The sequence below is a fragment of the Chrysochloris asiatica genome, unplaced genomic scaffold (genome assembly GCF_000296735.1).
Source record: "Chrysochloris asiatica unplaced genomic scaffold, ChrAsi1.0 scaffold00033, whole genome shotgun sequence".
Classification (NCBI taxonomy): domain Eukaryota; kingdom Metazoa; phylum Chordata; class Mammalia; order Afrosoricida; family Chrysochloridae; genus Chrysochloris; species Chrysochloris asiatica.
In genome coordinates, this window is record NW_006408551.1 from 2,543,967 (window position 1) to 2,555,482 (window position 11,516).

Sequence of the window (11,516 nt, forward strand, 5' to 3'; positions counted from 1 at the left end):
GGGGGGAAGGGAATGGGGGCAGGTTTGCAGGGTATACCCTTTGGTTGGTTGATGATGCATGGAGGGGACTGTAACCATGGCAATGAAACAATATACATACGATAGGATGAATGTAAGGCTAATGTTCTCCCATGTAAACTATCACATAATTCACAATAAAACATTTTTTAAAAGAAAAAAAGAGCAAATGCGTTTGAGGACAAAGTTGTGCCTGACCCAAGCCATGGTGTTTTTTAGTAACTTCATATGCATGTAAAAATTGGACAATGAATAAAGAAGACCATATGTGGATATGTATCACAGTAGTAACTGGTTCTCTCTAATATTATGTTTATTTTCTTCTTTATAGTCTGTTGTATTTATCTTGGTTTTTCTTTAATGGTTTGAAAACCAATCAAGTTAAATATTAAACAAAACCCACAAAAACTAATAACAGGGTATTCTCTCTCTGCTGCCCTCATTTGCCTTCGAAACATGAATGCTTTCCCTTATGGGGTCACATTCCCAGAGCCCATTCCTCTCCTGTGCTCTTCAACCCCTTCTGCACAGGGAGTACAAGTCCAAGGTTATCAAGAGATTCTTAGAAGACAGGCGGACATTTGCAGGAATTCCCTAAAAATACCATCACCACTTGACTCCACTGGATTAAGGAAATATGTTAGGGGAACCAGAGATATCTCTAGGTCCCCATCTCATCATGGTAAGTAAGAGAGATTGACTTAGTTATCTAGTGCTGCTATAAAAGGATTACCACAAATGGATACTTTAACAAACAAATTCATTCTCTCTGTGTAGGAGGCTAGAAGTCCAAATTCAGAGTGCCATCTCTATGGGGAAGCTTTCTCTCTCTGTCAGATTTGGAGGAAGGGCCATAGCTCCTTTCAACTTCTGTGAGTCCAGCATCTCTTGGGAGGTATCCACATGTCTTAGCACTTGGCTTCCCCTGGGTCTATGAGGCTCTCATCGCAGGGACCCTGGTCCAAAGGACATACTTCACTCTCGGCTTTTTTTTCTTGGTGGCACTAAGATCTCTCTCTGCTAAGTGTCTTTCTCCTTTTATCACTTGAAAGATAAAAGGTGATGCAGGCAACACCCTAGGGCCCCTAACATCAAATCAGGACCCTTACAATTGATTGGCTGATCATATCAGATCAGACCATAATGAATGATTATTTTATTACTACATTATTACTTAGCTGCCAAATTACATCATTACATAATTCCCAAACCACTGAGAGTCATGACCCACTCAAGCTGATCCATATTTTTTGGGGGTACATAATTCAATCCAGGACTTCTGGGTGGTGCTGTAGGGTAAGCACTGGACCTACCAGCCACTCCTCAGAATCCCTATATAGGGTCATTATGAGTCAGAATTGACTCGATGGTACTTAACAATAATTCAATCCATGACATTTCACCCTTTTGCCACCTCACAATTCATGTCCTTGCCACATATAAAACATTTTAACCCCATCCTATCATCTGAAAAGAAATCAACTCCATGTCCAAATTCTATCCTGTGGCACAATTCCTCTACATCTGTGAATCTAGAATACAAGTTATCTACTTCCAAAGTACAGTGGTAGAATTGGAACAAGGCAAACATTTCTCTTACCAATGGAGAGAGATTAGAGGAAAAGAAGGAATAACAGGCACCAAGCAAGTCAAAAACAGTAGAAACATTTGTACTAGCTCTCAAGGCTTGAAAATAACCCTCTGTTCTCTGACATCATTTAGGCAGTGGCACTGCCCTCTAGATCATGGGTGTTGGCTATTCTCTCTGGGTTCTGGGTAGAGACCCCTTAGTTTTGGTCTTCACCTCTAACTTCCAGGCCCACTGGGATGGCAACTCTGCTCCCTCAGTTTTGGGCAGCCCCATTCTCTTAGTTCAAGTTTCTGTCTCTTGGACATGGAAAACCCACTTCCTCAGCTTTGGGCAGCAGATCTAGCCTCATACACCTGGCAGTCATGAATGGCAGCCTCACACTCTGGAAGCCAAGTTGGTGAAGATCTGATTCTTTGAAACCTAGGAGGCTGTAGTCCCACCCTCTTAAACCCCAGAGGCCATGAAGCCACCCACTGAGACCCCAGAGGTTATGGTCCTACCCTTTGAGACTGTGGTGGTGATGGTTGTTTTGTGCCATGGAGTCTGACTTATAGCGACCCTGTACAGGGTTTCCAAGGCTGTAAATCTCTACTGGAGCAGAAAGCCTCCTCTTTCTCCCACGGAACAGCTGGTAGTTTCGAACTGCTGATCTTGCGGTTCGCAGCCCTATTGCTACCAGAACTCCTTGTTGAGACTAGCAGCTCTGTTTTCCCATGCTCTGTATTACTTTAGCTTTTGCTTCCTAGTTCTTTGGCTTCTCGGGTACAGTTTCTACCTTATTTGGGCAAGAGTTACAAAGCTCTTTAGCTCTATTGATAAGTGCCTCTACTGATAAGTACCCCCCACTACTTCAGTAAGTCTCTGGTGTTCAGCTCTCTGGTCAGCAAGCCTAGTTCAGATGACAAGTTCCCAGAGGAATCCCACTCTGCTAGGAAGCCTCCTGCTCAAAGGCCATCAGCCCTCTTGCTCCTTAGGTTGGCTCCCTCACGCTGACGCCAGTCTCCTGGTTTTACTGCCAGTGTTTCTCTGTGGCTGCTTCTTGCCATCTGCACTGTCTCTGGTATTACAGCTATCCTCACTTCCATCTGAGTCCTCACCAGAATTAGCCTTTGACTTTCATAATTCTACCAGCAGTCTCTTCAAGGGAATACAGGCTTTTACTGTTTGGCATCTTAAAACTCTTTCAACCTTTACCCATTATCCAATTCCCAAACTGCTTCCACATTTAAGGTTATCTGTTAGAGCAGTATCCTACTCCTAGTACTAAATTTTGTGTTAGTTATTTAATGTTGATATAAGAGAAATGCCACAGGTGGATCACTTTAACAAACAGAAATTTATTCTCTATTTAGCCTTACAGTTCAGGAGGTTAGATGTTCAAATTAAGGTATCAGCTCTAGGAAAAGGCTCTCTCTCTGTGTCAAATCTGGGGAATTTTGTCTCCTTTCCACTTCTGTGAGCCTAGTATCCCTTGGAGATTTCCATGTGTTTTGGCATCAGTCTTTCCCTGGGTCTAGAAGATTCTCATCGCAGGGACCCTGGATCCAAAGAACACATTCCTCCCCAGGTTTTTCTTTCTTGGCAGTATTGAGGTCTCTCTACTCACTTCTCTCTCCTGATAAAAGGCAATGCGGGCCACACAGCAGGCAAACTACCCTGACACCAGATCAAGGATGTGACCTGAGCAAGGAGGCTGCATCCCACCCTATGCCTTACACCTCAGATCACATCATGGGGATGAGTGCATCATTGCATAACTGCCAAATTACATCACTGTCAAACCACTGAAAATCATAGCTTAACTGAGTTGACACAATTAAACCCATGACAGAGGTTCGAACATTTTTCTATCCCACCACTATTTCTCTTTCCAGTGGTCATTATGAAGGAGTTGAGATAGAGAGTAGAATAGGAGGGAGAGTTTATCCATTAAAGTTTAAAGGTTCCAAGACTCCTTGAAAAGAGGCTGATGGAAAAGTACAGCATAATGATTGTTAATAAATAATATCTTATTGGTCTGTTCCTGTCAGGGCAGGGACTGCAGTGGTGGTGAGGTAGTGCTTGTCACTATCAAGCTACTTTAATTACAATGTGTATGTTTTTCTGAATGTCATTTGGTAGAATTCCTGTTCCTGCTATACTAGGGCAGGGGCTGCTAGGGCAGTGTCTGTATTGGTGTTGTTAGGAGTACAAGATTTCCTGCTCAGCTCCGAATGTGTCTGGGAGAAAAGACGTCCTGCCACCAAGTATGGTGATAGAGGCTTGGCCTGTCGGGGAATATGCGCCCAAGGGAAAAGAACCTTTTAAATTAGAAAGCTTGAGCTGCACAAATAACGGTTATGGGAAGTTTGCGTCTTATGACGCCCCCCCCCCCAACTATGAATATCTTCCCCCATTCAACAACCAATGGGAAAACCTTATTGTACAGATTAGGGAGCCTTGACTACGCACACACCAGCACATACGCAAACGACACACGCACGTACCTGCTCACCAATAATACACGCGCATCACACATTACACACAGAGTACACGCAGAAATACAGACACACCATACAGATACCTCAAAATACCCTGGACCCAAGGCAGGAAGCTGTTCCATAGCCACGCACCCCCTAAAATACACACGACCAGGGACGAGACACGGCCCTACACTCAGACAAGTGTACAAAGCAACATTCCGCGCCCACTGCATCCCCATTAAGTACGCACCTTGCACAAGCACCATCCCGAGGATCGGCCTGCCCAAACGCCCTTCCGGGCGGTCGGCACGTTACCGCCCGAGCGCGGCGTACCCAAAGACCCAAATCTAAAGGAAAAGGCATCGCAGGCTAGTGAGCGAAGAGGAGAGGAGAGAAGAGGTGTGCTCCTGAACGAAGGGAACTCGAAAGCCAGCAAAAACAACTGTGGGAGTGGGAGAGAGCCTGGCCCCAGCCCCTGTCCCCCAAGCCTTACTGATCCTGGTGCTGCGGCTGGTGGCTGCGCGGTGTTTCCCTGCCCTGTGCCGCGGCCTCACTGAGATGGTGCCGGACACCCCCGCTGAGGAGGGGACTCCGACTTAGGTGACCCCAGCCTCCCCGCCGGCAGTAACTGCCCGCCCAGCTCAGGGCATTCTGCAGAGCCTTCATGGAGCGCATCCCCCTAACGCGCCTCCAGCTCAGTCCAAGAACCTAGGACATCTGAGCTGTGGTTTGTGGGCGGAGGAGGTGGAACAAGACCAGGTGGGGGGAGCTTTGTGATGGAAAGCTGAGCCTAGGAGATGGAAAGGAGGGGCCATGGGGTGTGTGTGTGTGCTGATATTTTTAAAGCTGAGGCCACAGCTAGGTTGCAACCATACCCTCAGACGGGGGCGGGGAAGGGGTGCAAGCACTAGAAGAGAACCCAAGGTGAGCTAGTGGGGTGGAGAAACAAGTAGTGTCAGAGTCAGAATGGACAAGACCAAAGTCCAATCAATGAGGAAGCAAAAATCTTGGGGGCGGGGAAAATGGGAGGTTAGGGGTGTGGCTTAGAAAGAGAAGCCAATGAGAGCAAGGTGGTGGGGCTTCGAAAAAAGTCTTTGGATACGTTCAGGCTCTGGTCCCCAAGGGCCGGTGGTGCTAGCAGACGCCGCCGAGGGCGGGAAAGCTGAGGCTGAGCTGCTGAGATGCCCAGAGAGTACACACAGGGACGGGGTGCGGGTTAAGAAAAAAGACATTCTCTTGGGTAGAGAAGAGAGCGACACCTCGGGCTCAAAGGATAAGAATGAGCCTTGTTCAGGTGGCCATTTCTTTATCTTTGTCATTCGAAGGTCAGAACCCACCACGCACTGCAAGGTGAGGGCAAAACACAGGACTAGTCACTGAGAGGCAGTAGTGATGAATCTCGGGCCAAGACAACTCTTGCGCACTTTGGTGCCACCAGGTTGGTGGTTAGAATACTTAGGTTCTAGGTTGTCACTTGCCATTTATTTGGTGGCTGTGTGCCTTCTTGTCTTGTCTGTAAAGTATAAACATTAAAATAAAACAGTGCACATGAAAATGTTAAGTGCACCCAAGTTTTTGGCTTACATTTTATATTCTTGCCCTGAAAAGAAGTGATGTACAAAAAATTTTGAAAATGAAACACATTAAGGAATTTTATGTTAGGAGAGCATTCATATTGTAGCTCCACACCGTCAAACCCAGCATCTATATTTAGTGGAGATTCATTATATAAATAATAGCTTTTTTTTTTTAATGTTGTGAATTATATGATAGTTTACATGGGAGAACATTATTAGCTTTACATTCATCCTATCGTACATTGTTTCATTGCCATGGTTACAATCCCCTCCACGCATCATCAACCAACCAAAGGGTATACCCTGCAAGCCTGACACAGCCCCTCTCACTCCCTGGGTCTAAAGTCCCCAGCCTCTGGATCTCTCCATGTCATCCCTCTCTGCCTCCATCCCTTGCATCACTGCTTCTATGGGTAGGGGTTCCGTTTGTTCTCGACTCTTCTCCCTTGATGGTCCCAGGGACCTCTGCTCCTGGACTACAAAGTCAATCACTCCCCTCCTTTTGCTACAAAACGTCTACCTTTACATTTCCAACCCTCACAATCAGTCCTGATAATAATTATTCACTATTGTATCACAAGAGACCTTTCCGCATCTCCTTTTATCAGCCCCGCTCATACAGATTGGATACTACTCAGTGGAGATTCTACCTTCCTCCACAACCTCTGGATCTAGGCTCCCTCTTGAAAGCTTTAAGCCAGTCACTTCTTGCCTTTGTAACCCCCGCATTTTGTGTAGCCAATGTCCAAGTTGCCCATCCCTGTCTACTCTGTGTATGGAGGGGGTGGGAATGATCCTCAAATAACAGCTATTTTTGAGTGCCCACATTATGCCAACTATTTAAAGAGTTTATTTTTCTCTCTGTTGAAGTCCAGAAAATGAAGACTTAGAAATTGTTGTTATTAAGTGCAGACGAGTCGATTCTGATTCATAGCGACCCTGTATAGGGTTTCCGAGGAGCAGGTAGTGAGCTTGAACCGCGACCTTACAATTCAAAACTGCTTTGCAGTCTGACGCATTAACCAACAGCGCCATACCAGGACTCGGTAAGACTTAGAAATTAGGACTTTTTAATGAAGAAAAACTAGCTAATAAGCAGCAGGGGCAGGAATTAGACCAAAGTCTCTGGCTACAAGGCTCTCTTCCTAGCCCTTCCCAAAATGTAACTGTTGAATTATTCCAGGAAATTACCCCATCCCTGAAGGAAGCATTTTATAAGAACATTATGATCTAGTACTTGGAGTTATCTCTTCAGGCAGTTTTGGCCCTATCACAAACATCACCTTGTTTCCTTTTCCTTTTAAGATTAAAATGAGTACTAAGGGTTGTAGTTAGACTCACTGCCTGGTCCTGTGCTATCCTCACAGTCCTTGTTAAGGTTGAGCGTATTGCTGCTGCCACTGAGCCAATACATTTCATTGAGGGTCTTCTGTTTTGCTGACCCTCCACTTTTCCTAGCATGATGTTCTTCTCCCGGGACTGGTCCCTCCTGACAATATGTCCGAAGTATGAGCACTAGCTATCAAGGGTAATCAAGAGAAAATAAGTATCAAAACTGTACTCTGGTATGTTCTCTAGAAAGGCAGTTCTCCTTTGCTTCGTTAGGGTTGGAAGGTTTTTGGTGTTTTGTTGTTGTTGTTGTTTGACTTAGAACCATCAGATGGGGTGATTTTGCTTTTGTTTTACCCATAATTTCAAACTGGTTCATTCAGGTTGTGCCTCCTGCTGATCATTTGCATTTTCACCCAGAGATACTGAATCAGAATCTATATTTCACATGCTAGGACCTGTAAGAATCATCTGGGAGTTCCTTTCTGGAGATGGTGACCTCCTCATGCCATCATGCCTCTTGCAAAGAATCTCCTTCATCCTTCTCCAGAAAATAAGAAGAGGAAACACAAGAAGTGTCTGGAGCAGAGCCCCAATTCCTACTTCAGGGATGTGAAATGCCCAGGATGCTATAAAATCTCAAGGTCTTTAGCCATGCACAAACAGTAGTTTTGTGTGTTGGCTGCTCCACTGTTCTGTCAGTGTACAGGAGGAAAATCAAGACTTACAGAAGGACAATTCTTCAGATGAAAGCATTACTAAAAGCACCACAAATCTAGATGATTGGGAAACCATCCCAATAAACATATTTTGGATTGAAAAATAAAAAAAAGAATCACGGGGGGCGGGGCAGGGGGTGTTGATACATTATATGTGGGATAGAAAGGCAAATTCTCAGTAGGGTGTCCAACCAGAATGAACTACTTAGAAACCCTGGTGTTTCTTTTCAGTGATCATTTTGGCTGGTTCTATCAGTTCTAATATCAATGGGACTTCAACTTCCAGGATTCCTTGGGCTGCCGTATCCTTGGCTTTTCCTGCGACTTCTATTAAGGAAGTTCTGGGTCTTAATGATGTTGTTAGGTGCCATCAAGTCAATTCTGACTGATAGCAATCCTATGCACAACATGAAACACTGCCCAGTCCTGCACCAACCTCACAGTGGTTACACTTGAGCCCATTGATGCTGCCACTGTGCCACTGTGCCAAAGTATACTTCTTTGAGGGAGTCTTCCTCTTTTTCTCTGACCTCCACTTTACCAAGCATGATGGGACTGGTCCCTCCTGATAACATGTTCAAAGTATGAGAGACAGTATCTTGACATCCTGGCTTCTAAGGAGCATTCTGGCTATACTTCCAATACAGATTTGTTTGTTCTTCTGGCAGTCCATGGTACTTTTAATATTCTTCTCCAACACCATAACTCAAATGCATCAGTTCTTCAATGGTCTTTCATATAAATTGTCCAACTTTCATTTGCATATGTTGTTGGCTGTTGTTGTTAAGTGCCATCAAGTTGGTTCCGACTCATAGCGACTGTGTAGGAAATCCTGTATAGGGTTTCTAAGTAGCAGCTGGTGAGCTTGAACTGCTGACCTTGCAGTTCAAACCAAACTTTCAGTACAGTGCATTAACCCACAGCACCACACCAGGACTCCCATATGCATATGGTGATGGTGGTGTGTCTTGGAGTCAGTTCTGACTCATAGTGACCCTGCATAGGGTTTCTGAGGCTGTAAATCTTTACAGAAATAGAAAGTTTTATCTTTCTCCCACAGAACAGCTGGTCAGCAGACTGACTCCTAACCACTCACTACCAGAGCTCCTCACATATATGTGAGGCTATTAATAGAAGATACCAGGATTTGGGTCAGGTGCACCTTAGTTCTCAAATTCATATATTTTGCTCTTGAACACTTATGCAGCAGATTTGCCTAATGTAATACATCATTTGATTTCTTTCTGTTTTTTAAAAAATCTATTTTTGTCTTTGTGTTTAAGGTGTGTCTTTTGTAGGTAGCATTTTTTTTTTTAACTTTATTATGAATTGAGTGAAGGTTTACAGCGCAGATCATCAGTTTTACATTCAGCAAATCATATATTTTGCTTCATTGCAGTGATTGCAATCCCCTCCATGTATACCATCTGTTGTTATTGTTGTTGTTAAGTGCTGTTAAGTCAGTTCAAACTCATAATGGCCCTGTGTAGAGTTTCAGAGAAGAGCTGGTAGGTTTGAACAATGACTTCGTGGTTTGCAATGTAGTGCTGATTCAACAGCACCACACTAGTCAACAGTATTTACCTCTATTCACTTTTACTGTTGCATTCTTCTCTGTGTCTTCTACTACCTTCATCTTTCCTTGACTCACCTCCCTCTTGTTATATATTGCCTATTCTGTTGCCCATGTTAACATATGTTAACATACCCTCTGTTGTTGTTAAGTGCCATCAACTTGGTTCTGATCCATAGCAACCCTTTATAGAGTTTCTGAGGAGCAGCTACTGAGCTGGGACCGCTGACCTTGTAGTTCAAACCGACTTTGCAGTCCAGCGCATTAACCCATAGCACCATACCAGGACTCCGAACATACCCTCTAGCCCGTGAATAATTTTCCTTCTTCCCTCCCCCCTGTTGACATCATAGATTATTTCTTTTATGAAGAAAGGTTTTTCTTTGCTGAGATCATTTTGTTTTTGGGTTTTCATTCCATTTTCATTTCTGTATGTGATGTTTACTAAATCTTTTTTATTTTGATTTGCAGGTGTATTAATTTTCAGGGTTAATCACAGTAATCCTGCAATTTTTTCAGTTTTTCCCCCTATTTAGAAGTCTGCTTTATCTTGAAATAAATTTTACTTCCTTGACATTTATAAGTTCTGTGTCTACACTGTTACCTCTTTTTGTTTTGTAGTTGACTTCATTATAAATTGATATCTCTAGTTCCCTATTTTCAGTTTTGTAGGTTTGTTTTACTTTAAGTATTTGTATATCTGAAAGGAGTCCTGGTATGGCACTGCAAGGCACTGGACAGAAAGGTTGGTTTGAAGTGCAAGGTCAGCAGTTCAAGCTTACCAACTGGCTCCTCGGAAACCCCACACAGGATCGTTCTGAGTCAGAAGTGACTTGATGGCACTGAATAACAACAACATATCTGGAGGTTCTGGGTGGTGTTGTCATGTATGGTAATCTCAGGTTGTTATATGCTATTGTTGGTTCTCAGTCCAAAGAATACCCTTCAGAGTTTAATATATGTCATTCCATTGCTGTCTTGCCTGCATGGTTTCTGCTGAGAAAGCAGAGCTTAGTCTTATTGGTTTCCTTTGTAGATAACTTTTTTTTTTGAACTGCTCTCAGGATTCTCTTCTTGTCTTTGGTTTTGAAACAGTTAATAATAATCTTTCTTGGTGATTTTCTCCTAAGAGCTATCCTGTTTCAAGTTCTTTCAACTTCTTTTGTGCTTCTCTTCTCATCTTTCATGATGCTAGGGAAGTTTTCTTACAACAACTGCACAAAAATTTTCTCTGTACTTTTTGATGTCTCTTCCTGTTCTGGAATTTTGATCACCCATAAGTTGTTCCTCTTCATGATGTCCCACATAACTTCTAGGATTTTCTCATTCTATTTTCTGATTGGTCTTCTAGCATACTAGTATCAGGTGATTTGTCTTAAAGCTTACTAATTCGGGCTTCTATTGCTTCCAATCTACTCCATTGCCCTTCCAATGTATTGTGTATTTCTGAGATCTTAGTATTAATCTTTTGTATTTCTAGTTGTGGGTTTTGTATTGTTTCAAAATTCGCATTTATTTTGTCTGCTTGTTCTTGTAATGTTTCCCTGAATTCTTCTAAAGCTTTTTCTGTGTTCTCCTTGCTTTCCTTGATCTTTCTGCCAATTCTTTGAAGGTACCTAATTTCCTGTTCTTTTTCAGTTAGTTCCATTATTTTTTCTTCCTTAGAAAGGTTTTCTGGCTCTGCAACTTGGTCATTTGTTTGAGCCATTCTTTCTTGTTTCTTCATGTGAACTAAAATTGTCTGTTGTTTTGGGAGAGTTGTGGGGTTGTCGGTCATATTTGAATTTAATTGATGATTATGTGTTGATTTGTTCTTAGGCTTTCACCAACTGTATCCTGTGGGTGTAATTAGAGAATGGAAGTTTGTACACTGTGGTTGTTCACCATTTGTGCACCTCAGATTAGGGTAGGTTTGGCTGGTGCTGGCTGCTGTCTATCATTGATCATGTGGTAGGTATAGGGGCTGGTATTGGCTTTTGCCTGGTAGGTGGAGCTACAGACAGTAAGGTTGTGGCTGGGCTGGATGAGCATGACTGTAGTCTCTTGTCAGGTGGTAAAGAGAAAACCCCTCTCATATACATACATATGAAAACAAAATAGAATAAACAAAAAGCCCACAATGAAATGAGAAAATAGTAAAGAGAAATAAAAACATGCAGCACCCAGAAATAAAGAATATAATAAGTATAAAGACAAAAGAGGGACAGAGAAATGGAGCTATAGAAGACAAAAATAAGAGAGGAAATA

At 43.1% G+C, this 11,516-nt stretch overlaps 1 protein-coding gene and 1 pseudogene across 5 annotated transcripts in view; one reads left to right on the forward strand and one right to left on the reverse strand.

The window, feature by feature from the left end:
• The window catches only part of GLS2 (glutaminase 2 (liver, mitochondrial)), a 20,050-nt gene extending 15,145 nt beyond the window's left edge, over positions 1–4,905 (reverse strand). For 3 of the 5 annotated variants that reach the window (XM_006859444.1, XM_006859443.1, XM_006859439.1), the window contains exon 1: positions 4,565–4,905. Coding sequence is in view for 3 of the 5 variants with exons in the window: in XM_006859439.1 (XP_006859501.1) it covers positions 4,565–4,746 (182 nt within the window). In the remaining 2 variants the exon portion in view is untranslated. Of the gene's footprint in view, positions 1–4,321; positions 4,435–4,564 lie in introns of those variants that run through there. The other 2 variants (XM_006859441.1, XM_006859440.1) reach the window with 2 other exon arrangements.
• Positions 4,906–7,490: 2,585 nt separating this feature from the next.
• On the forward strand, positions 7,491–7,727 carry LOC102832078 (annotated as a pseudogene).
• The last annotated feature ends 3,789 nt before the right edge of the window (positions 7,728–11,516 follow it).